This window comes from Pocillopora damicornis, chromosome 11 (genome assembly GCF_964200805.1).
Source record: "Pocillopora damicornis chromosome 11, jaPocDami1.2, whole genome shotgun sequence".
NCBI lineage: Eukaryota > Metazoa > Cnidaria > Anthozoa > Scleractinia > Pocilloporidae > Pocillopora > Pocillopora damicornis.
Window position 1 is genome coordinate 11,545,387 of NC_142680.1, and position 23,947 is coordinate 11,569,333.

The following is a 23,947-nucleotide window of genomic DNA, read 5'->3' on the forward strand; positions in this document are numbered from 1 at the left end:
TAGAAAACTGGGTGGAAGACTTCGCACCTCTTTTCAAATCCATAAAATATCAAATGGGCATTAAATGTTTTCCATCAAGTGCCGGCTTCTTTTTCTAGTATAGGTCATTTTTTGTTTATGAAAAGTGGTACATAAAGGGAAGCTCGGTCTATTTGAAGCAAAAGACCTGAACATGTTTTCTTAACTACACCTGTTCACGAAAGAATGAATTAATTCTGAGCCAGGTTTGCTGTAGAGATTCCGGCTTAAACAACTGTCTCAAACTGACGAATATACATCACGCTTTTGAAATATTTTCCCAGAACCTATCGTTTCCGATTTTCCAAAAGTATAAAAGCGAAGTATCAAGACCAACCGTCTTTCAAACATCATTACTGATATGGGAAAGACGCCCTTAACGCTAATTTCTTTCTTCCAAAAATGGAATTCAAAGAATATTTCACCACCACTTCTTTCTCTCAAACAGGTCATTTTACGTCGAAAACAACGATACATTAAAGGGAAGCTCAGTCTACTTGATGCCAGAGAACTGTCAATGTTTTTTCTCAACACAGCTTTCAATCAAATGATAAACCAATTTTTGGTAACGTTTCTTGTGAAGATTAAGGCTGTCTTAGACAGCCGTATCCGATTAAGAGTCTTAAACTGAGTGATATACATGACGCTTTTAAAACTCTCAGGTCTGAACTAGTCATTTTTCATTTACCATAATTGTAAACTTGCAAGACATAGCCTGTCTAAAATGTCATCACTGTGAAAGGGAAAAATTTCCTTGAAGTTTTTTTTTTCGTATTTGAAAGATAAAAATTAAAGAAAAACTACTAGGAAAACTAGGCCGCATCAATACTCGCACCATGCATCCATAAGAAAAAATAATAAAAATATAATAATAATATAATATAAAAAATACGAAAGTGTCCATTTACCTTTCAAAGTTGAGTTTCTTCGATGATGGAGTAATTTTCTAGCGAACTTAAAGCGTGACAGGCGCACAGAGGGCGTACAGTGCTGGTACTGTTTTGGCATACTATCAAAACAAATACTTATTCAATTGTTTGACGACCAATTGTCAAGGCTATTAATACAAAAGAGCAAAGGCTTACTAACAGATTGTCATCTTTTAATCAACTATTAATGAAAAGTTTCACCTGAAACTTAAATTAGCACAAACCAGCTGAAACCATACGAAAACAGAATTAACTTTATCCCGGGCAAGAGTCCATTTATCATCAATCGCTTTTACCTCGTCCGATCCCATATATCTATTTTATATTATTAAAGTAGAGCTCACAGAGCTAACATACCTATAAAATTTGCTAGTAACTCATTAAGCCGAGAAAATTTGGTTTTCAAATGACCGTACTACTGGTGGAATTAAATTTGAAGTCATTCAAATAATGATCAAACATTGACCCATATATCTCTCTATTCATTCGCTTTAAAAACAATATTGCAAGGTTTATTTCGTTGTTCGATCTTCTCTTTAAAAATGGAACTTTCTCAAAATATCAAGCCTTGATGGCTTACTGCACAGGACAAAAACTGTCGAATTTTCATGTGATAAAATATGTTGTGTACAAATTGCAAACGGCGGCGCATGTAGCATACAAGAGAGATAAACAATTTTTTTTCTCAGGATCAGTCCTGAGTCGGACTGAGTTTCTCTCACAATAAATGCTCTAACCCCCCAAAATGAGGTTTTCTTGCATTAATTAATGTTTTGCATAGAGAAGTTAAAGAAAACGGGTTTTTTGCTGTCCATCTGGCGCCGAGCACAGTCAGTCGACAGAGTTGTGCTGTTGTTCTTTTGCGCTAAGCGCGTGTTGCGTCATCCCCGGAGACTCGGGCTTTGAGTCGGTTTCAAGTCAGGGCGAGAGGTAGGTAGACAGGATGGTCTACCTAAGGTCTCTTCTGTCACAAAGAGTTCGTGGAGTTGTTGCTAGCACTAACGATTGGGTTTTATCACTACCGATTGATGATATTGGCACAAATGGCTCTCCATAAGAAGTAGAGGTTTGGTCAGAGAAACCACATTTCTGTTCCAAGCCTCTCATGGCTTTGGCACTTGTTTCCAAGGCTCCTCCTGGTTTGACATATCAAAGCGCACACAAAAATGCCAGTTACGCTGGCAATAGGGGGAGTTCCAACTAGTTTCAGCTTTTTTCTTTAAAGGCTTCTAAAAGCCAGGGGTGATGGCTATATCCCCTTTAAATTGGTTAAGAGCTTAAAATTTGAAAACAACTAGCCTGTTCCAGGTGTTCGGTCAGAAAAACAGAGCACAATAGTGAACAGCACAAAGTGGCAGCAGAGCGAAAATAGAATCAAGGTTTCCACTTTTATCCAACTCAATCCAAAACCTCCTTCCTCTTTCGTCACACAAGGCCTAATATTCTCCCGCAAGCAAAGAATCACTCGTGCGGAAACGGTTATCCATTTACTGCCTAGGGGAAATGCCAAATTTTTCTAAAACGAGAACGATGAACCTTTAGACCGCATATAATATATCAGTTCAAAGGTATTTTCAGGGGTATGCTATAACGACACAAACAGGCGAGGAGGATGTAACTAAAAATACTAAGAAGTGTTCAAAGTGAAAAATAAAAAAAAAAAGGTTGAAATTTTGTTTGCCTTATACATATGGGGTATATACTCAAGAAGCTAGACGCCTCGAGCAACTCTTACGCATCTTTCGTGCTCTCCAAATTTCCCGCTTGTTCATATCTCGATGAACGCACAGCTGACGTATGAACCAATTGTTTTATAACATTTTCAACCCGATGGTTTAAATGTTGTGAAAGGGTCGATAATCCCTCTGCTACGCTTCAGCCCGTTGATAATTTTATTTCAGGAAAACATTTCGCTACGCCGTAAACGATCTTGTCTTAGATTGGTCAAAAAACTGACAGGTGAATACATGCGTGTAAATGAACTTTATTTTCTGATCGAGTGCAAAATTCTTGAGCGATTTGTTTGTTGACGTCATGAGCGTGCACAATAGGAATATGAAGCACGCTCATGCAATTGAATTTGATTAGACAAATTCACACGCTATGTTATATTATAACAGAGCTTGTAAATTTGTCTGATCAAATTCAATTGCGCGAGCGTGCTTCATATTCCTATTGTGCACGCTCATAGCGTCAGCAAACAAATCCCTCGAGAAAAAATTTTCCATCGGGTTGAAAATGTTTTAAAACAATTGGTTCATACGTCAGCTGTGCGTTCATCGAGATATGAAGCACTTGGGAAGTTTAGAGAGCACTCAAGAAGCTAAAGCTACGCCACGAGCAACTCTTACGCATCTTTCGTGCTCTCCAAACTTCCCGCGTGCTTCATATCTCGATGAACGCACGCTGACGTATGAACCGATTGTTAAATAAACTATAGCATAAATTGTAGCTCCTAGAGCATTGTTTGTTGTGAGATATAGACCAATACAGTAAAAAGACAAAAAGACAAAAAGTTGAAGGGTGGTATATCAAGTGTTATATTGGAGGGGGCTATGCTTTTATGCCCTCAACATGCTTTGTCCCATATGGCACTCTTTGGCATTAAAGGGGATCATTATACTGAGGGTCTGCTGACAGACTACAGGCTAGCAAACAATCCTTTACTTTATGTTTCTTGATTCCTTAGTTTTATTTGGAACTTAATTTCCAGATAAAATCGTTATAAATTAATTAAGGTGATTTTAAAAATTTTTTGGATTCATGTATGACCAGCCTGACTTCTTCTGATGATGTGTTATTTCACATCCATTTTTTTCCTGTCAAATTTTTTTATAATCCTGATAAATAATTTTGAGGTCATCCACCCTAAAATGTAAAAATCTTCATGATAATTTTCAACCTGTGAACTGTTTCAAACTGGTGCAATTCTTCAAATTCCTGGCTTGAAATTTTTGTTTTTCAGTATTTCATAGCAGTGTTTAGAAGGTCTTGGACTGATGCATTCTTGCAATACAGGGAATTATGTAGTGTAAGACCAGCTCTTGTATGTGTCCACCCAATCATTAGCAAAAATCCAGTCTGGAATAGCTAGAATGACTTCTTTGAGGAAAGGTGAAGATGACTCTTTACCGTGAATATAATGAGCTGCCACAGAAAAGTCCAACAAATTGCTCTTGGCCGGGAGGTGTCTTTTTGGCTGAAATGATATTTAAATTAAAAGAATCTTGGGATATATAAGCCTGAGAGCAAGTGCTTGCTATCAGCCCTGCAGGACCCACGTTTCTCTGCCCAAGGAATACTTGAGACAGGTCAGGGAGGGGGTTCACCAGGGCTCAAGTCAAGTCACCCAAAAGTCATGTTGCTCAAAACCAGAGTCAAGTTGCCTGAAACTTTTAGTCTTGTTGCCAGAAATCCTGAGTCATGTCTCACAAGGAAACAAATACTGAAAAGATCTAACTGACAGACTCTAAATGGGTAATGAAGTTGAGAAATCTTTATCAATAAAGCGCTGTTTGTTCCTAATAATACCATGAAGATGATGATCAGAAAAGAAATATGTTCTAGTGATGACAACAAAATGAAGCATTGTTCATTTGATATGAACTTGTTTTGAACTCACAAACGTTTTGTGAATTTGAGAAATTTTTATCACTTATGCAGTGTTCATTTCCACCAAAACCATGGAGACTTTGACTAGTACACAGAAAGCAATAATTTAGTCAGAACTGAAATATGTTTGGGTAATGACCCTAAAAGCATTGTTTGTTTTTGTAACAACAATATGAAGCATTCTTCATTTCTATAATGACAAAATGAAGTCTTGCACTTTTTAAAGGGTGTACATTTCTACAAAACTGTGGTCCTGTGTTACTCAAGGCCTCATATTTTCCTGTAGGTGAAGAAACACTTGTGCCAAAGCACCCATAATGAGGACCTGCTTACAGACTAAGGTTATCAATTTTCAAACACCAGATACTAATACCGGTGGTTTATTTTGTTATTGTATAATCTAACTGACAGAAAACACTACAATCCTACAAGCTTAATATTTTATTAAACAGCAAGTGATGTTCTTGAGAAGGAGCAACTCCTCAAAGCAGTAAAATACTTATCATTAATAAACTTAATTAAGCTCACCACTGACACAATCTCACTGATGTCTCCACAGTTCCTTGAAATAAGTGATCTTCAGCGGCGACTCTCTCTCAGTATAGCTTTCTATACAGTCATTGCTCCAACAACAACAACTACCCCAACTACCACATAAGTGAGTCTTTATATATATATATATATATATATATATATATATATATATATATATATATATATATATAACTAACTGCAGACAGTACTGTTTCGGCCCTCTGGGCCTCATCAGTGCAGTGCTGATGCTAGGATGGGGGTAAGACCATATAGCCACCCCAAGTGATCTCACATATGTGGGATCATCTAAGCCATGCCAGAGTGCTCAAACTAGAAAAACTAGTGAGCATTCTGGGACATTTCAGAAGCTTACAAAGTCAGACGACCGCAAGGCAGGAGTCTGATTTGCTAATCACGAGTATGATTAATACTGTAATTGTCCAACTCACCAGAAGCTCAAGCGATAGTTCCCAGGGCCCCACATCAGTACCATGAGAATAGTAAATAAAGTACACAACTCTGTCTCCACCATCTTGAATTGGTAAAAGGGGACCAAGGGAAGAGGTCAGCAAATCTATGTCACTAGCAGGTGATACATATACAGCCATGTGATCAGGACCTAAGGCAGTTAGAAGTCAGACACTAGTGAGATATGAATGCATGACATGATAATGTGAGGAGAAATTAGATGCTGGTCACTTCAAGGGGTCAAAGGGTTAAAAGAGAGAAACCTGACCTGATATTGAGAATTTAAATGAGTAAACTTGATCCTGTTTCTTCCTATGTAGCAATTTCACTTCCATTGGAGATGTTTTGACTTGAGGTGGAGGACCAGGGAGATACCAAGATTTTCTGATTGCAAATGCAATAGTTCACAATTAGACAGAGTTATAAAATTAAACTAAACAGTAATATTAAATGTTCAGAATAGTAATCAAATAAATTCAGAGTTGGGTTCATGCAGGATTCTTTTTCTATAATTGGGATCTAAGGAACAATTATCACAAATCACCCAGTACATGTCACAAACTAAATGCTATAAGGATGTCGGAGCAACAGTGAAAGAAAAAAGTGTGATTGCTCATGGTACCTATTGTTTATTGTAGCTTTGTTATCAAGTAGCCATGAAAGTGCTCCTTAAATATTCAAGGATAGGTGAGCAAAATAAATAAATCACATATGGCATGAAAGGAAGATCAACACTTAATAGATAACACATGGTCCCCATTTCTTAGCCAGTTGATTAATTAAGCACACAGAGCTAATGATTTGCCAGAATAATTCTTTGCCATTTTCTACTGACCCCTCCCATTCCAGAGTTAAAGCAAAGCTGTGTATTTTCTACCCAACTTGTCTAACGCATTAAGTTAGCAAAGCCTGACAGCTTGTATTCTACTCCATACTCTTCTTCGATGAAATTCCTGTGAATTGGCCATGCAATGAATAACCAGAGACCAATCGAAGAACATTGAATGAGCAAGTACCACATACCGCACGAGATGCCTCAATGGCAGGTAATAAGGAAAACCTCCATAAACTCCGTCCTGAGGTGCAGGCAAAGCCTTTTTAAACATGGGTATATCACTGAATGGCTGTATGCCAAGATAGTCTAGTGGAGTGATCCAGGCACCTGCATCTTGTTGAACCACTTCACCAGCATTATTGTAAAATGTTCTTGATGCGTGCTGTATGTAGAAAAAATGTTGATAAGAGGTTTGACTGAAAAACATCTTTTGGTTGGTGTCATCAGTGGTGTGAATATATCCACTATTCAATGGTTGAATAAATGGTTGTGAAAATGTAAACTCCTGTATGATTTTAGAACCCTCAAAAAATAATAATCCATGCTAAAGGCTTGAATAATTAAAATGCAAGCATGCACAGTGTCAGGGCTTTGCAACTTGCATTTTCAGCAAATCCTGGCTGGGGAAGTTGAGACATGTTTCAAAAGAAAAGGCTTCAACTTTGTTTGAAGTTGTTTCAGTTCATTGTAAGAATAAAGGAAATGATCATCGCTTAAGGAGGTTCTTGATTGTCAAACAAATTCTCATTTACAGTACTATAGGAAATGCAAAGAGATCTGGTGTAAAGGGTTAAACTTTTAATAAGAGAACCTCTGATCTGAATACAATTTTTGTCTGTTCATTCTGCTCACTTCAATCTGGAGACTAGCATACTATTTGTTTGTTCACATTGCCTTGTTACCACCAAAATTGGCTAAAACAGTTGAATTGGACAAAACACACAAATTAGCTGAATAAGTTCAACTGGTAAAAGTGGTCAAATTAGCTGAGTAGGTTAAACTAAACAAATTGCACAGATATGCTAGATTTGTTTCAGTGGTTAAAATAGTCAAACATGCTGATTTGCTTCCCCTAGAAAAAATGCAAAAACTAGCTGAATTGGTTCAACTAGTTAAAATAGTTCAATTAGCTGAAACAGTTGGTACAATCCTGCAGGAAAATGATTGAATGAATTGATTGAATGAGTTTCTTCTTACCTGAAAGAACACCCTTTTAGGGCACTGATTGATGGCTGAGTAAGGAAATGACAGTCCAGAGAGCGATATAACCATTCCTACAGTGGTAACAAACAGAAGAAATATGGCTGGAAGCTTGAGGTTTCCCAGAACATACACAGTGCTAACCTAAAAAAAAGGTAAATTTAAATAGAAGCATATTAGAACTTTGTGGTAGATGTGTTGGCCAAATGGTTAGCTTGCTGAACTCTGGCTTGATAGGAGGTCTGGCTTTGAGACCTGGCCAGGTCATTGGGTTGTGTTATTGAGCAAGAAACATACCACTTTCTCAGAGCCCCTCTTTCTCTCTCTCTCTCCATCCAGGGCTCAGTTGTTCAAAGCTGGGTTAAGATAACCCAGGGTTAGTGTGAAATCTGATTTCAGATCATTCAGGAGAATTCTTTTTGTCTACAATTGGATGTTGAAGTTGGACTTAACTTTGATCCTCTGTCAAAATAATCTGAGACAATACATTGTTCAGACTCTGAAGATTTCATGTCACTATCCCAGTAGGATGCTCCTATCGATTTACTTAATTTGCTATTAACAAAAGTCTCATTGGAAACATTTACTTCTTCGCAGCTAGATTGCTGGAGGATACCTCTGTTTTGTGGTTCTGCTTCCACACAACAAACATTGTTTCGAGAAGAATCAGTACTTCTTGTAGAAGAGGTCTTTTTTAAAGATTGTGTTTTAATTAGTCTTGAAAGTTCAATATTTTCCGCACTCTGTCGCTCGTTTGCTTCTCGCGCTTTACGTTTTGAAGTTACGCGATGTAATTCAAATTCCGGAAGAACTGAAGAACATGATTGTTCAGGTGCTCTTCGCGATTCCATTCGTGAGTCTTCTCTTGATTCCAAATGATGAGCGGGTGGATAACATTCTCTTCTCGCACAATTCCACATGAAATTCCACATCATGGTCCCAAGATGATGACATTGTGGAATAGAAGAAGGCCCGATTTGGGGAATATGGAAGGGCCTCAGTAGTTTCTTGGTTGCATCTCTGTCGACTGAACTGACCTCCTCGTTATAACCTTGACTATTACGCTTTACATCCAGGAATGCAGCAGAAAATTGTTTCGTATTTAGTGGAAACATTTCTTATCAATGCCAGCAACAATTTCTGCATAGAACGTCCGCCATCTTGAACATGAGTATGCTACTTGTCAGCAATTAAAACCAAGCTGCGCATATTCAGCATTGAGCTCGGCCCAGTATTCTCCAGGGCAATTCATTTTGAAATGTTTTGAACCTCTCACTTGCGAGATAGAGGGTTTTCCTCCTCAGAAAATAGCACTAAAAACATGTTTGACATGGCTTTAAGTAGTGCTGGAGCAACTATTGCCCTTGCTACATCATTTGATGAAAACCATCCACCAGAAAATATCATTGATGGGTAAGTATTTTACGTTCGGTGAAGATGTTGCCAAACATTCCAAATTTCCAACAAGCAAAGTTAATTGAGGTTTTGATAAGGACAATTAAGATATTTCAAGACCACTTCCGATTTATCTGAAACCTAGTAATGCTATCCTTTTTGGAATTGCTAAACTGGTAGACCATGACATAATCATTCTACATGTACTATCGTCAACATTTTTACGATAGTAGTTGTCATGGTAACCCGTGGCCCTCGGAATGTGTATGATCTGTTTATTCTGAAAAAGCAAGATTTAAGGAAAGAAAGGTGTGAGGAGTAACGCAATATTTGCAGATGCTTGCTTTTATCTGTACTTGGTAATGTCACACAAAAGTTGAAAACTACGTTAGCAACCTGCAAACTCAAACTCCAAAGGGAAACAGAAAATGGTTTAAGTTAGCTGATATTTAATGACAGGGTAAAATTTCCGCACAGCCCCATACTACATTATGCATTCAGTTCTTGGATAGAGAAAACAATGACTAAAACAATACACTGCCATTGGGAAAACAGATTTGTTTTACAACAGTATGGGGCTGTGTGGAAATTTTACCAATGACAGAAAAAGTTAGGGTCAAATCCAGGGAAAATTGGATCTTCTTTGAGTTAGTTTGGGTTTCAAGTTAGCAGGGTTTTACTTTATTATAGTACATTTCAGTAATAAGTAAATGGAAAACTCTAAGGCAAAGGTTGATGAATGATACCTTTAAGATCATGAGCCGTCAATTGTTTATGGCTAAAAAGCTTGTTTAGAATCAACTCAAGTTCCCATCTAGAAGTCTTACAGCCAAAGTGAGAGGTCATGTGAAGCAGCTTAAATTATATATAGTCACGCTCTTGCATTTTCAAACAAGGGTCTTTGTAATCTGCGAGTCTCAAATTTTACCATCTGTGACTCCTATGGCTGCATCCTGATCAGCCAAAACAGAACTAATTGTCTTTTTATTTTGCTCCATAGAAGCCTTGATACTTTCTGGCCAACAACTGGAATGTTTCCTCAAGAATTCATCATCACCTTTAGTGCATTAATGAGCATTGGAAATATCAAATTCCTATCTTCAAATGGTGAGGATGATGGTAGAAGATCTTGAAATTGTGTTTAGTGTAATGTAACATGGGCATTATCAATTTAATGGTTTTTGAGGGTTTTTTTTTTTCATAACAAAATATATCTATGTTAGCGAGTGGAATGGTATGTTGTTTGCACCAATCAGATCCCTGCATTAGGGTATGTAATGTATCTCACATCAATCAGATTGCTGCATTGGGGTATATATCTTACACCAATCATATCACAACATTTTGATATCTTGTACCAATCATAGCTTTTCTTGCAAATGATGTCATGGAATTAGGGGGCTGTGCACAAATAATGACATTTATCAAATATTTTGGGCTCATTTGATAAGGGCAATGGTTTGTGGCCTTCATAAGATCCTCATCAAAAGGTCAAGACTTCTTGTGATGTGAAAGGTTTCCATTTAACTTTTTGCATCATTTTTTAAAGTTAAAAGGTGTCTTTTCTGCTCCTTTACTTACAATGCACATGCCAAACACGTACCATGAAAACAATGTCCAAAATCTAATCAGAACATACCCAATCATTGCTCTACATGAACAGTAGGCAATGTTTCACATGCTTGAATTGTACCACCCATCAAATTCCATTTTGCCACATTAGACTTTGCTCAATCTTGTGTCATTTCCATGTAAATAACCTGCATTTCATTATTTATAGTAACAGCATTGTCCAACAGAGTTTCAGTTTGCTTTTTGCAGTAAAATTACATAGAATGATATTTTTACAGCAACTAACTTTAGACAAATGATTTTGATACTCTTTCTGGTAGTGGAACAGTAGAAAGCATAGTCCCTTTTCACCATTATTTGGTCTCTTGCCATGCAACATGCTCTCTCTTCAATGAAGAATAGATCGTATTGTGTGACGAAATCAAACAATGGGTGTTAAGGAGACAACAGTATAAGCATGGTACTGCTGCATTCTATTTTTGCTTAGAAGTATTATACCATAGAAACAACAGACCAAAAACTACCTGTGTGAGTTCAGGTAAATTAGATTGTTTTTTTCTTTCTCTTATGGTGAAGTAATGCAATATTTTTTTGTTCTTTTGAAAGTTATGCTCTTTTCCTGTCACAAAAATGAAAACATTAGGTATGCAAAGTGTCCAATCTCAACCCACCCTGCCAAAAAAATAACTCTTGCATGCTATGCATGCCTGTGTTTTATCACAGGGGCTACATCATTGTTTTTGTGCCACATTGTGAAAAATTAGACGTAATTTTTTTTTTTTAATGTGATATAAAAAATTGAGAAAAGACTTCGTGAGGAGTCAGGTACATGTGGGTTACCAGCTCATTAGAGACCAGGAGCTTCAAGGTTTTGTAGCACATATGAATTTTTATTTGCAGTTAAAAGCCTCTGCATTGAGAAAAGCACAAAAACAGAACCAGTAGACTTTGAACCTCTTGTGGACAAAGGTAAAAAGAAGCCATAGATATGTTATAGAAAATGTTGTTGTTCATCCTGGTTAATTAGAGGTAAATGGTTTTTTTTTAAAGCATTTGTCTCACAATGTAAAGTAAGGCTACCATTTATGATACAATTGATAGCCTGACTTTACTTTGAAAATTTAATTAGGAAAAAATGAAGCACATGATAACAAAATAATTAAAACAAGTTTAAGCAAGGACATTCAGTCAAATAATCCTCTGATTTTGATCACCAACAGTACAGTACAATGCACATTGACATGGCCCAGGCCTGACTGATTGCAGAGTTTGGTTGACTGTAGAATTTAAGACTGACAAATTCAATGAAACATACATGCAATTTATTAATAATGTGTAATTGTTATCTGTGACAGAATATGAACATTTAGAGGGTCAGATGCAGAGAGATGAGATCAAGGTAAGTATTTAGAATTCAGCAAATTGAATCCTGCTTCAATGGTATTTCAGCTCTAAAATATATGTATCAGGCATTCTGAACCATATGTGTGTTCTGATGGAAAGACATGCACTTTCAGGGGGGGAGAGTTGTTGAAACTTAGAATTGATCAGTGTATAAAAATACAAATATTCAGTCCTAATTGTGAATGTAGGGCTCTTACATTTTGATATTATTTGTATGTTTTTTCCTTTGTAAATTCCTGTTACATCAGCATGTCATCTGAGATTTCTTATCAAAAGTGGATTTGATCATTTTGTTTCCATTCCTAATGTCAGTGTTGATGGCACAGCTGTGCACTGAACTTCAGTCTCCACATTCAGACAAGTTGTGAATAGAAGTAAATACATGTACATGAATGAAGCAAATAATTATAGTTATCTCTTAGCAGAAGGGTGTTGACTTCTGGTTACAGTTCTATATGGGTGTAATGTAATGGGAAATAGACTATTAACAGTCCCGCAGCAATGGGCCAAACTCTGAAAGTCAGTTATTTTCTGGTTATTAAAGGAGTTGCTTAAAAGTTCCGCACTCTACCAGGAATGTAACAGCAAGTCTATTCGTCGTTCTAAAAGCACCGCGCGAAGTGCATTCCTCGTTCTAAAAGCTCCGCGCGAAGGGCACAGTCAACAAGAGTATTCCTCGTTCTACAAAAAAAACACTCCACGAAGTGCTCAAAGAACAAAAATTTCCTCGTTCTAAAAGCATCGCGCTGGAGGGCCGGGAGGAATAAATTAATTTAATTCCAACCTTTTTTGGAGGCATTCGTAAAAAATTTCATTTTAAAAAGAAAATTTGTCACCTACGATTTGCTATAGATTAAAACTTCTATGCACATTTAAGAGTAATGATGGATTTATTGGGATGAAAACGCAACTTTGTTTAAGGAAAAGGATGGACAGTTTTATTGTTATCAAATAACAACCAAAAGTAATGTGAACTCTGTTTCAATTGAACGCAAGACTAAAGAGCGGACTAAAACGACGCTCGTGTCGGAACATCGAATACACGCAACGTGAGCGGAGAAAAAGAAGGGAAAAAAGGAGTTTCAAAATTGTTGTCCAAGAATACCTTAGTCTTCCACCTTGAGGGTGCCTTGTGTACATAAAGATTGAAGTTCAGTGCCTTCAGTAGCTTTTTGGCTACAAAGATTAACAACGAACAACGGCCATACCAAACAATCTTTTTAAGCGGCTGTGAGTATATGAAAGTCATATATTTGAACTGTGGATAAAGACGTGGATACGAAAGCGATCTTCGCAGTAATGAACACTACTTAAGCAGTAGTGAAAAGAAGGCTTGAAAAAAATTCAGGCCTGTACGAGATTTGAACCCATGACCTTTGCGATACCGGTGCAGTGCCGGCGCAGTTCAAATATATGACTTTGGTATACCCACAGCCGTTTATTCACTACTTCACGGATTTATTTGAAACCAACACAGTGACCGGCTCCCAGTTCGCTTGTTAGCTCAGTTGGTAGAGCACTGCAGCGGTATCGCAAGTATCATCACGCTTTTTTACATTTGAAAGCATAAGTGTATTCTAATCATTACAATATAATGAAATCCCCATTTTAAGACACATGTAGTAATCATATGTACGAGAAAGATGGAAAATAAATATAACGTTATACTCCAGGAAAGTGTTCTTGTGTAGAATGAAGTTTCAAACTAATTTAAATTAAGTTAACTTAATGATTCAGATTTTGGTTAAGGAAATGTGTAGTCCCTATTTTCAAAGATGAAAAAGCAATGCCATTTACACATTTTAAAATAGAAAATGCCAGAAACTAAAGATGGAATATTAAAAAAAAACTGCTGAAATATGGCATACCTATTCACTGCGATTTTAATCATTAGCTGGCACACATAGATGTAAAAGAGGCTTTGTAAAAAAAACCTGGGCAATTAAATTAAAGATTCAGGAGAAGCATATGACATCAGCTAGTTTACTGGTCTCCTCACCTGAACTCAATCTGGAAAAAGAAATCTGCAACACTTCTTATCTTCTCACACTTAAATTATGACAAAATTTGATTATTTGCGCGCGGGTTAGATAGGAAATTCCAGGAATGGATACATGTTACATAAAGAGAAACCCATTACAATTAAATAAAGCAGAAGCATATTACCCACATGTCTATGCTTCTAAATACAAAAAAAATTTGGAATTTTTTGTGCAATTACATCTGTAAACCGGATGCAGTCTACGGAAGTGAAGCAATTTTATTCTAACCTTCCCCCATAAAGGGTGCCTTGTGTATCAAATGCATCAATTCGGTACCTCCAGAGTCATAAGCCAGGTTTTCGGGGCTACGAGGTAATCAAATGATGAACGAGTTATGCCGGGCCATTTTATCGAGAATCAGCATTTAATTAAGTGTAGTTTCCTAAATCGTATGGAAAGTTTGAAATGTGCTTCACTTGTGCTTGTTATCATTTTTAATTAATGATTAAATTCCGAGGGTGTAACTCAATTAATTCAAAAGAAAGTATCCAAGCGGATTACAGAGATGGTTCACGAATTGTAAACTAATAATGTGTTAACAAAACTTTCCGAAATGTGCTTTAATGATAGTACCGATATAAAGTTATCGTTCCTAATCATTTACCAAATTCCGAGATTTTAACTCAATGAATTCAACAGAAAATATCCAGGACGCTTTCAGAGAGGGTAAAAAGCTGTATCCTATCACCAAAGGCACCCTTTGTTGGCCATAACTAGTCGGCGTAAGGAATGTCCACAGACCTCGACAAGGTTTCAGCAGTGAAGTCCTGGTCACCACTCAGCCGTGTTTCCAAGCTGAATGTTTTTCTGAGAACGTTAGGTTACAATAGAAAGTTCATACCAGATTTTGCTACACTTGAAACCACTCTCTTCCAGCTTTCTGTGGTCCATTGACTATGAAAATCTTTTACGATACTCTGAAACAAGTACTCTGTGAAGGTCCAGTAAGATTTGACCTTCCATTCTTATTGTTAACTGACCCTAGTACAACTTGTGTCGCTGCTGTGTTGTCTTAATTACAAAAGGACGAGGAGCGCCGAGGAGCGCCTAATTGCATATGCCGCTGAGGCCTTGTGGAAGTCACAGGATAGAGTTTTGTAGTGGGGATGGTTTGATGAAAAGACAGTACACGTGAGCCTACAGTTGAGGGTCTGACTGTATTTGAAGGGAGATCTGCTGAAGGAGCTAGATGACGAGTGCAGACACTTGTCAGTGCGTAAGACTAGAGACGCTTTTACTGGTCGGTACATTCTGTACGGATGATTAATTGTACAACGTGTCACACAAGTGGCACCAGAATTGAGCCAATCCCTTGACCGAGGGCAATCTGTCATGGACGACTTTATATGCCGCTTTGGTCATCTTCGTCGAGTGCTTCGAGACGAAAGTCGAAATTTTTAGTCTCGGAATTTCCGTTGGTTACGTAGCTTGATTCAGCCCTGAACTACTTATCCATACGGTTGCCGATGTTATTGCCAAGATTGCAGAAGAGCAGAAAGAATGGGCGCAGCACTTTCCTTAGGTTCCCTTTGCATTGCGAGTATCAACGCATGACTACAGGGTACTCCACTAGGTGCTAATGTTTGTCAGGGAACTGAGATTACACATTGACGCAATGAGAGCCGGTGTTGCAGCGGATCTGTTGCGTCCAGTCACAAAAATAACTATGATTTTCTAATTAAATAACATTAAACAGTTTTTGAACAAGAACGAAGTAACTACTCCTACTACAAGTCGTTCATAAAGCCTATGATGATAAAAATGTTTCTATTCTGAACTATTGGAACTCTCAGCTTATTTTCAAATGAAAATCAATATTGATGTCTAAGTCTTAACAGAAGTGGAGACTATTACATCTAACTCAATCTTATTTTCTAATTTTAACGATTATTAACTGTTGAGGGATCCGATCCTTAACAATTACGAAGATGTCTCGAGTCTGGCGGTCTGCAGACGATACAGAGCCACTTGCCCTCCGGGGCAGTCTTAAATCCCTCGCAGCTTATGTGCAACCATTCCTCGCACAACTCGCACTGTACCATGTCGTCCCAACACTCGGGCATTGAACAATAACAAAATAAATAAGTGTCACAAGTTTGTCTCTTATTAAATTTAGCGGTGTTCGACTATCACGGAAAAGGTTCAAAAACGACCTTTCTCCAAACATTAAACTAAATGCTTGCGCATTTTCCCTCGGTCAAAAGGGTCATTTCCAGCTGCCAGTTCGTATGCATTGGGGATACGCATACTTTCAATTAAAAACATCTCTAGTACGCACTGGAACGTAAAGTATTATCTATTTCTACTAGAACGTTAAGGATGATGTTTTCACTCATTTTTGTTGGGGGTCTAAATCCGCTAGGACACCGGACTTACATCGGAATAATTTACTGATTACCCTTTTTTTTGTCAAGAACAGCGTGAAGGGACGGGTGGAGGGAAATCGGGAGACCAACCTCCGAAGGATGTCTACGATACACATTGCAACGCTGGTATCGATATCTCTCCAAGTCTTCCATATCAAATATGGGTATTACGTCCAAGCGTGAGCTGTATGAGGCAGTAAACATCAACAAACCCGTAAAATGAACTCGGAGTTAATTAGAAGAAAATTACGAACGAACTGTTCAAATATGTCCTTTAAAAGAAAATTACGTTGTATCTGAGATACAAGATTAGGTGTTTTTCTTTCTCCTGTGTATATCTGGAGCCGATTAAGTAGTAATACAACATTGTGAATAATGCCATAAGGTAAGCCTCTACCCTTTTATTGCAGATATTATATAGAGTATTTTACAAAATTTTATATCTAGCTTAGTGTGTTTCGATAATGTACAGAAATAAACGCTCATCCTTGCTCTAGCCACATCGCTACTTTGAAATAAGCGGTTCATTTTATCATAGCAAAGGTCTGTCTATCAGCCACAACCCCTCTGAATAGCGCTCTCTGTTTCTTGTACGAGTCGCAAATATTGGGATAATAACTTGATTAATTTGATTTTAGAATCACTCTATTAAAACGGTTCTCTCAGTTTATGAAAAAGCATTTAATAATAACAACAAGGTTAGAGTAAACATACCAATAGCAATGCACTTTTTTTCGTTTTCTGATACCGATGACACAAAATTTAAGCAATTTACGACCCATGTAACACCACATTACAAGGCATGTCACTAATCTCGTCGACAAAGGACACGGTACTGAAAGGTGCATGACTAAATCAACACTAAAACTACTAAATATCTTACTAAGTCTATATCACTAGTAGGGGACACTTCAATGCATGATTGCTAACAACTAGTCGTATTGTTTCACCAGTAAACAGTAGCAAACAATTTGCCCAGTACAGAAATCTAAATAGACGAGCTGCTTTCTCATTTATAACACCCTTTTTTAAAAATTCTGACTTAATCAACTGTATCTAAATCGAGTAATTTATCATTTGCGATTTAAGAATAAACTGACTTAAAGGTGCCTCATCAAGGAAACAGCTTTGATTTATTACAACACAATAACACCCTTAAATTATCACCATTATCACCATTACACATTTTCTTCTAATACTTAATGCACTTCAAAGTGCTTGGTTCCTAGGCAATATTCAAAATGACACTGTCTAACGACGGTCGCTGGCCCACTTTCCTAATCTCTTTGCCGCGGCGTTCCTTAGAGGTCGTGCACTTGGTTCGGCATCTTCACCTCCGAGATCTTCAACCTTGGAGTATTTGGTCGTGTCATAAGATCCCATGTCGAGCAGGTGCAGATATGTCTAAAGGGGAAAGCAATAAAAGAGGATTTTCACGATCGTCACAATGTTCTCTAACTTCAAGTCAAGAAGAAAATTTTAATGACTACTTCAAAGCAAAGAAATGATCCTCGCTTTAAAGGCACAGAGTAATGCGTTTTCTTCAGCAGGTAGGTCGGTAGGTAGGAAGTTATGAATGTAGATGAGTAATTTGGCATTTTCAACTGATTTGATAACTTAAATTGGCCACCATAAAGAGTCTAAAAGCTAACGTTTCGAGCGTTAGAACTTTGCAATTCGCTCTGACGAAGGGCTAACGCTCGAAACGTCAGCTTTTAAACGCTCGTATCAAGAAAAGCGGATCAGCTTAGATTACAGCAGGCTTTGTTAAACGATTAACAATGACCGTATAGGGCTACTTTGGAACAATGGCGGAAACAGCTTTAGAATACATGCGGGATTTTTCAAAATTTCCGATTATCATACGAGCGGCAGATTTAAACTATCGGCAAAACTGATGATAAGACAAATCCTCCCCGTGGGGGTGATTCTAGTAGATTTTTTTTTAGGATGCACATAGTCACGGTGGGGTAGATGGTGGGGCGCCTGTAGCTTTCGTATCTAAGGTAAAGAGATGTCACTGTTGTTTCCTTTATATTGCTTAAAACTGGCGAAAGATATATTCAATTAGAGACTCACTGTGCGATGCAAAGGTAATAAGAGCATGTGAAATCTGGTATTAACGTCCGAAGCCTAACACGCCGTTGAATCATATAGAAGACTATCGTCATTCTCTCGATTGTTTAATGTGCGTGTATTTAAATTTCGCGCAGCGTGAATAAGATTTTGCTCCTGGTGTACACAAAAAGGTTCATATTATCTCTATATCATATCTAGCGTGTGATTTAAACCTGGTAATAACGTCCGAAGCCTCGCGCGTCGTTAATTCGTGTAGTTTCATGGGTATCATTCTCTTTCCGTACTTCAATTCAACGAAAGGAGTTAAAAAAACAGTGGCGAGTGGAAAAAGTCGCACACACTCGTCAATTTCTCCCATTTGACTCGACTGTTCAATCCGAGTTTATTTAAATTTCGCGCTTCGTAAGTACGAAAAACTGATTAATCTCCTCCCACAATTTTTTTGTGATTATACAAGCTGACATCTAATAGATACCTATTCATCCTTTTGTGTAGTAGAAGGAGGTGATATTTTTTTCGCATAGTCATTTTCTGCTGTTTTTTTTTTTTTTTTTTTTGCCCAACAGGTTACGTGCACTCAATCACGTCACTGACGCTGTCAGACTCATCTACCAAATTTTAGGGCAATCAAATTTCGCGCTACGAAAGTTATCCTATTTTCTTTATATGCATAAAGCACTGCGCAATCGCCTCCCATAATTTGATTTCGCGCTCTAAACCGCCTCCTGAAAGAAACTCAATTGAAATCCTATCGTGACAGTCTAACGTTGAGGGGCTTTGAAAACATCAGAAAAAAATTAAAAACAGGTAATTAAGTGTTAACAACTGAGTTGAAAGTATAAATTGGCCACCGTAAAGAGTAAAAAAGCTGACGTTTCGAGTGTTAGCCCTTCGTCAATCGCTTTACGGTGGCCAATTTACGTTTTCAACTCAGTTGTTAACACTAAATTACCTGCTATACTCTCCCACCGACGCAGCACCACAGTTTCTTAAGAAACTTACTCCCTCCATTTATTTAAAATTTATAAAGGCGCGCTCTGAGCATTGATTAACAATATTAAGTTTAGAACTCTTTTCACATCTTCTTAAAACGATGAAAAAAAATCACACCTTCGTTGGATGCCACGCGCGAGGTAAAAGACAAAAGGAACAAATAAAAAGTGATAACAAACGCGCTCTGCGAAAACCTCGAAAAACTTGCTTTTAGCAGTATTTCATTCTAAAAACAGTTCAAGAATTCATTTTTTTACAGTTTTTAGAAAAGTCTTTTACGAGCAAGATCTGTTTTTTCCTTTTTTAAAGTAGAACGGTCACTCCAACTTCAAGCGGTCTCAAAGTACTTAAATGAATGGCAACAACAACGCTTTGTTCAACAAACATTTCTAGATAAAGGGGTAAGTTTCTAAAGAAACTGTGGTGCTGCGTCGGTGGGAGAGTATAGCAGGTAATTAATTGTTAACAACTGGGTTAAAAACGTAAATTAGCCACCGTAAAGGGTAAAAAAGCTGACTTTTCGAGCGTTAGCCCTTCGTCAGAGCGATTAGTAATCGCTAGTAATCGATTAGTAATAGTAAACGTCAGCTTTTTTACCCTTTACGGTGGCTAATTTACGTTTTCAACCCAGTTGTTAACACTAAACATTTCTAGAGTTTATTAAAGTTCACACAGCAACCAGGTTGACAGTCAGACATGGTTTGATGCGACTCTGGTTTACAGATTTAATGAATGTAACAGAAGAAGTTACGATTCATAGACCCAACGTGTCGACACTCCTGTCTGGTGCCTTCATCAGGGGTGATCTAAACGCTGCAACAAGAGATCCTTTCATATGATCACTAATTAGCTGCCTTTTTTCTGACGAGGTGTAAATAGGCGTCAGGAAGCAAGCCGCCATCGTCACTATTTAAAGGAGCGTGGGCGGAGTTAATATGCCAAGCCTCCAAACAAAGACGCTGGTGGTAACGCCGATTAGTGGTGATAATTTTTGAATTATCCCACCCAATTGTATAGTTGGTTAGGCATGTGTGCTCCGATAAAACTGAATTTTCCTTTTTGCAAAAGAAAACCGCTCTTTGATGCTCTTTCAGACGTGTACCAAATTGACGTTTGCTCTGTCCGATGTATTTGTTGTCACAGTCATTGCAAGGAATAGAATAAATAGCGTCAGTACTTTGTTCTTTCGTGACAGGATCCTTAGGTTTGGCGAAAATATACCTCAAAGTCTGAAAAGGTTTTTGGGCAACTTTAACGTTGTGGCTATTCAAAATTCTCTTGATGGGTTCCGTGACACCCTGAATGTAAGGAATAACAGCAAAACCAGTCGCTGGTTCGCTTCATCAACTATGGTTTGGTTACATTAACATAAGATAAGGGCAGCCTTGAATTAGGAATATGGTTGAATAAGCATTGTGACAATCCTATAAAAGACCTAACAGAAGAACAGATTAATAGTTCACGTTTATCTTGGCTAAAGAAATGTTCTCAAAGTTTAAGTTTACGTCCGTGTCCAGCGCGTTTACAACGCGCTTACCACTTATTAAAGTGTACGAAGCTGAATCAGGAGACTGAGAGGCGAAAATAAGTTTTTGAAACATCAGAACAACTCGTTGGTCGTCCAGCTAAATGACGCCCTTTCCCAAGTACGCACAAAGGCATCGTTTAATGCCTCGCAAAAGCGATTCTTCGAGTTGACAAAGGCAGCCACAAACAACAAAAAGAGGAGGATAAAAAACCTTGTGGTGCAATTGCTAAAAGGACTCCATGAGTTTGTTCCCATCGAGGTATGTTCGTTTTTACCTTATTTCATATTCTTTGTTGCTACACCGTTAGAGTTACCGATTGATTTTATTTCAATTATTAATACGGTTACCTCCGCAAATAATTACTAAGCCACTGTTTCATCTCGCTCGCATTCCCCCAGGTGGCGGAGTGCCACTCTACAAAAATTTGTTTTCGCTTGAATATACATATTTCGACGAATTTTGGACTTACACTCGTACTAAAATTATCGAAAACGTTTAGAGTAGAGACAGTTGAAAACCGATTATTTGAGACTTGAAACTGCAGTAGAGTGCTCACTGATGACAACGCATATCTGAAAATCTCAACTTCGTGTAGGATTGTTCATAGTTAACTTATAAGTAATTGATCTAAAATTCTCATTTGAGTGTATGGAATGAGTGCACAAGACAGTTTTTAACTTGTAAAATTCCCTCTCAATACTGTTTATTAACACATCCTTTGATCTGTTTCAGATCAAGTTAAACGTACGAGGAGAAGAAATTGTTATTCCCCTTGGTAATGTTGAGGAAGAAATACACTATCCTCTGGTAGAGACTACGCAGCATGTTCTTGTGGCCTAGGACTCTGGCCTCATTTCTGACGACGTTTACCATGCATTGCGGATGTCTCTCTCAGAGGATGTCAGGGCCATGATACCGCCACTAAATTTTATAAAAGATGAAAGAAAAAGACAAAATCAAATTTTTGAAATTCATCATATATAATCACATATCATATATCTGAATTAAGTGGCTCTCTTTCTTTGACAATGAAAGGACCTTAATGACGAGAATCAGTTGAAATTTTAGCTTTTAGCAGAAATCAGTGATAGAATACAATTGACTGAGACAGACTTTGATCTGTTTATCTTGAACAAAACAAAACAGAAAAAGCATTTTGATAACATTTAATTGGTAATATCTTCGTTGTTTTGGCGAAAAAAGGAGATGGGGCACGTCGGAACATTGGTGAAATTTGAGAACAACTCCTACAAATTCCAGAAGTTAGAAAGGCTGTGCAGGCCAATGGGAACAAAATAAACCTTCGATTTTCTGCTGATGGCCGGAGAACGAGCAACAAGATTGGTACCGTTATGGCAGTACTCAGCCTCTTGGAGGAGGAAAGTTATGGCTGTGACCATCTGTATGCCATTGCTTTGTATAATGGTATGGTATTGAATCCAAAAATACAATTGTTTCTTTGTGTTTTTTTTTTTGATATAGTAATAGATCAGGATTTAAAATCTAAATGAACGTTTTAGTTAAAACTTATCCCTCTTTAAATCAATAGGATTTTAAAGTCATGCTTGATATTTACATGATAGCATCACTTTGCTCCAGTGAAATTTTGGTTTAAGTTTCCTAACGTTTGTAAATATTCACTTCTCTGAATGTTCACTGAAATCATTACATAATTAGTAATTTTAGGAAAAGAAGGCTATGAAGAAATCAAAATCTACCTGGGTGCAACATTTGAACAGGTAAATGAGCTCCAGATGAATGGTTTGACAATCGATGGAATTCACTACTCAGGGACATGGTAAGTTGATTTTTTGACGTTCACTGATAAGTTACACTCAAAAGTTTGTGAGGTTGTAAAGCCACATTCATCATGCACATAGGTAAATAGTTTAGGCCCTTTGTTCATCCATCTTGCTACATTCAATTACTGAATTAACTTTTTTTAAGTTCATCATGTTATTTGATTTAATTGCTTTTTTTTCCTTTCTTGGCAGGTACTGTTGTTCTGATGTTGTTCTGGCAATGGTTTACGGAATTAACTCAGCTGCTGCAAAATACTTCTGCGTTTGGTGTTACTGCAGCAAGGCACAAATTGCTGACTTCACCAGTAAGTTGACTATAATAACCTGTCACTTTAAGACTTAAAGGTGGCCAATTTACGTTATCAACTCAGTTGAAAATACCAAATTACCCTGTTATACTCTCCCATCAACCTTTATTATGAATGTAGATGCTCAGTCAGTTTGGAAGGGAAGTAGCGGGAAGGGTGGAAGGAATGGTGATAGATGAGTTCGTGGGCATGGGACATCTTGGCGCGTTTTATCTTTAAGTGGGTTAAAACTTAAAAAAACATCAATAGGCTGGGGCAAATGGTAAGAAACGTAACAAAAAGCAAGAGCCGTCAAACGGAAAGCTCAAGGCACTGAAATTCCCGCAAGCGGCCCCAGCCGTGGTTAGAAGAAACCAATACAATCCTAAAGCACTTTCATTAATCTGCTGAAATCAACTTTGAAAGGGCAAGGGTCTATGAAGTAGTTTTAGAGGAATAAATAATCTTAGAGGCCTACAAGGACGTCAAGGACTTGTTCAAATCGTGCTACAAACCTCTTCACGAAGGTAGGTATCCATTCTTTTTCGAAGACTTTCAAAGGGAGGACGAAAGTCGGGGTCAAAATTCCAGCACCTTTTCATTATAGCATACCTGGAATAAGGGAATGATGTTCAATACCGGACTGTGGTTTATGCAATATGTGATAAAAATCAACCGTTAAAGAAATCTTAAGAGAGCCCTGGCCAAATAATGGCTAAAATGATAAGAAATGTCTGGCTGTAATGGCTGAAAATTCATCTTTTCAATATTCTTGAGTGCAAAGACAATTTTTGACTGAACAAACTGGTGACCAACATTAACTTTGTTTCATTTAGCAGAGTTCAGTAACGAAAGAAGAAACCAGATTAGACAAGAGAGTAT

General features: G+C 37.6%; 2 protein-coding genes across 2 annotated transcripts; one reads left to right on the top strand and one right to left on the bottom strand.

Annotated features, from left to right (window-relative positions):
• Positions 1–2,913: 2,913 nt before the first annotated feature.
• LOC149037536 (endoplasmic reticulum metallopeptidase 1-like) lies at positions 2,914–7,910 on the bottom strand. Its single transcript, XM_089187812.1, has 5 exons — positions 7,594–7,910; positions 6,585–6,778; positions 5,830–5,945; positions 5,543–5,712; positions 2,914–4,146 (listed from the first exon to the last, which is right to left on the bottom strand). Exons 1-5 carry the CDS (start codon positions 7,666–7,668, stop codon positions 3,970–3,972), a joined length of 732 nt encoding a protein of 243 aa, XP_089043938.1. The 5' UTR covers positions 7,669–7,910; the 3' UTR covers positions 2,914–3,969.
• A 916-nt stretch (positions 7,911–8,826) lies between these two features.
• Positions 8,827–12,072, top strand: LOC149037537 (intraflagellar transport protein 25 homolog). Its single transcript, XM_089187839.1, has 4 exons — positions 8,827–9,009; positions 9,992–10,098; positions 11,464–11,532; positions 11,919–12,072. Exons 1-4 carry the CDS (start codon positions 8,918–8,920, stop codon positions 11,972–11,974), a joined length of 324 nt encoding a protein of 107 aa, XP_089043965.1. The 5' UTR covers positions 8,827–8,917; the 3' UTR covers positions 11,975–12,072.
• The last annotated feature ends 11,875 nt before the right edge of the window (positions 12,073–23,947 follow it).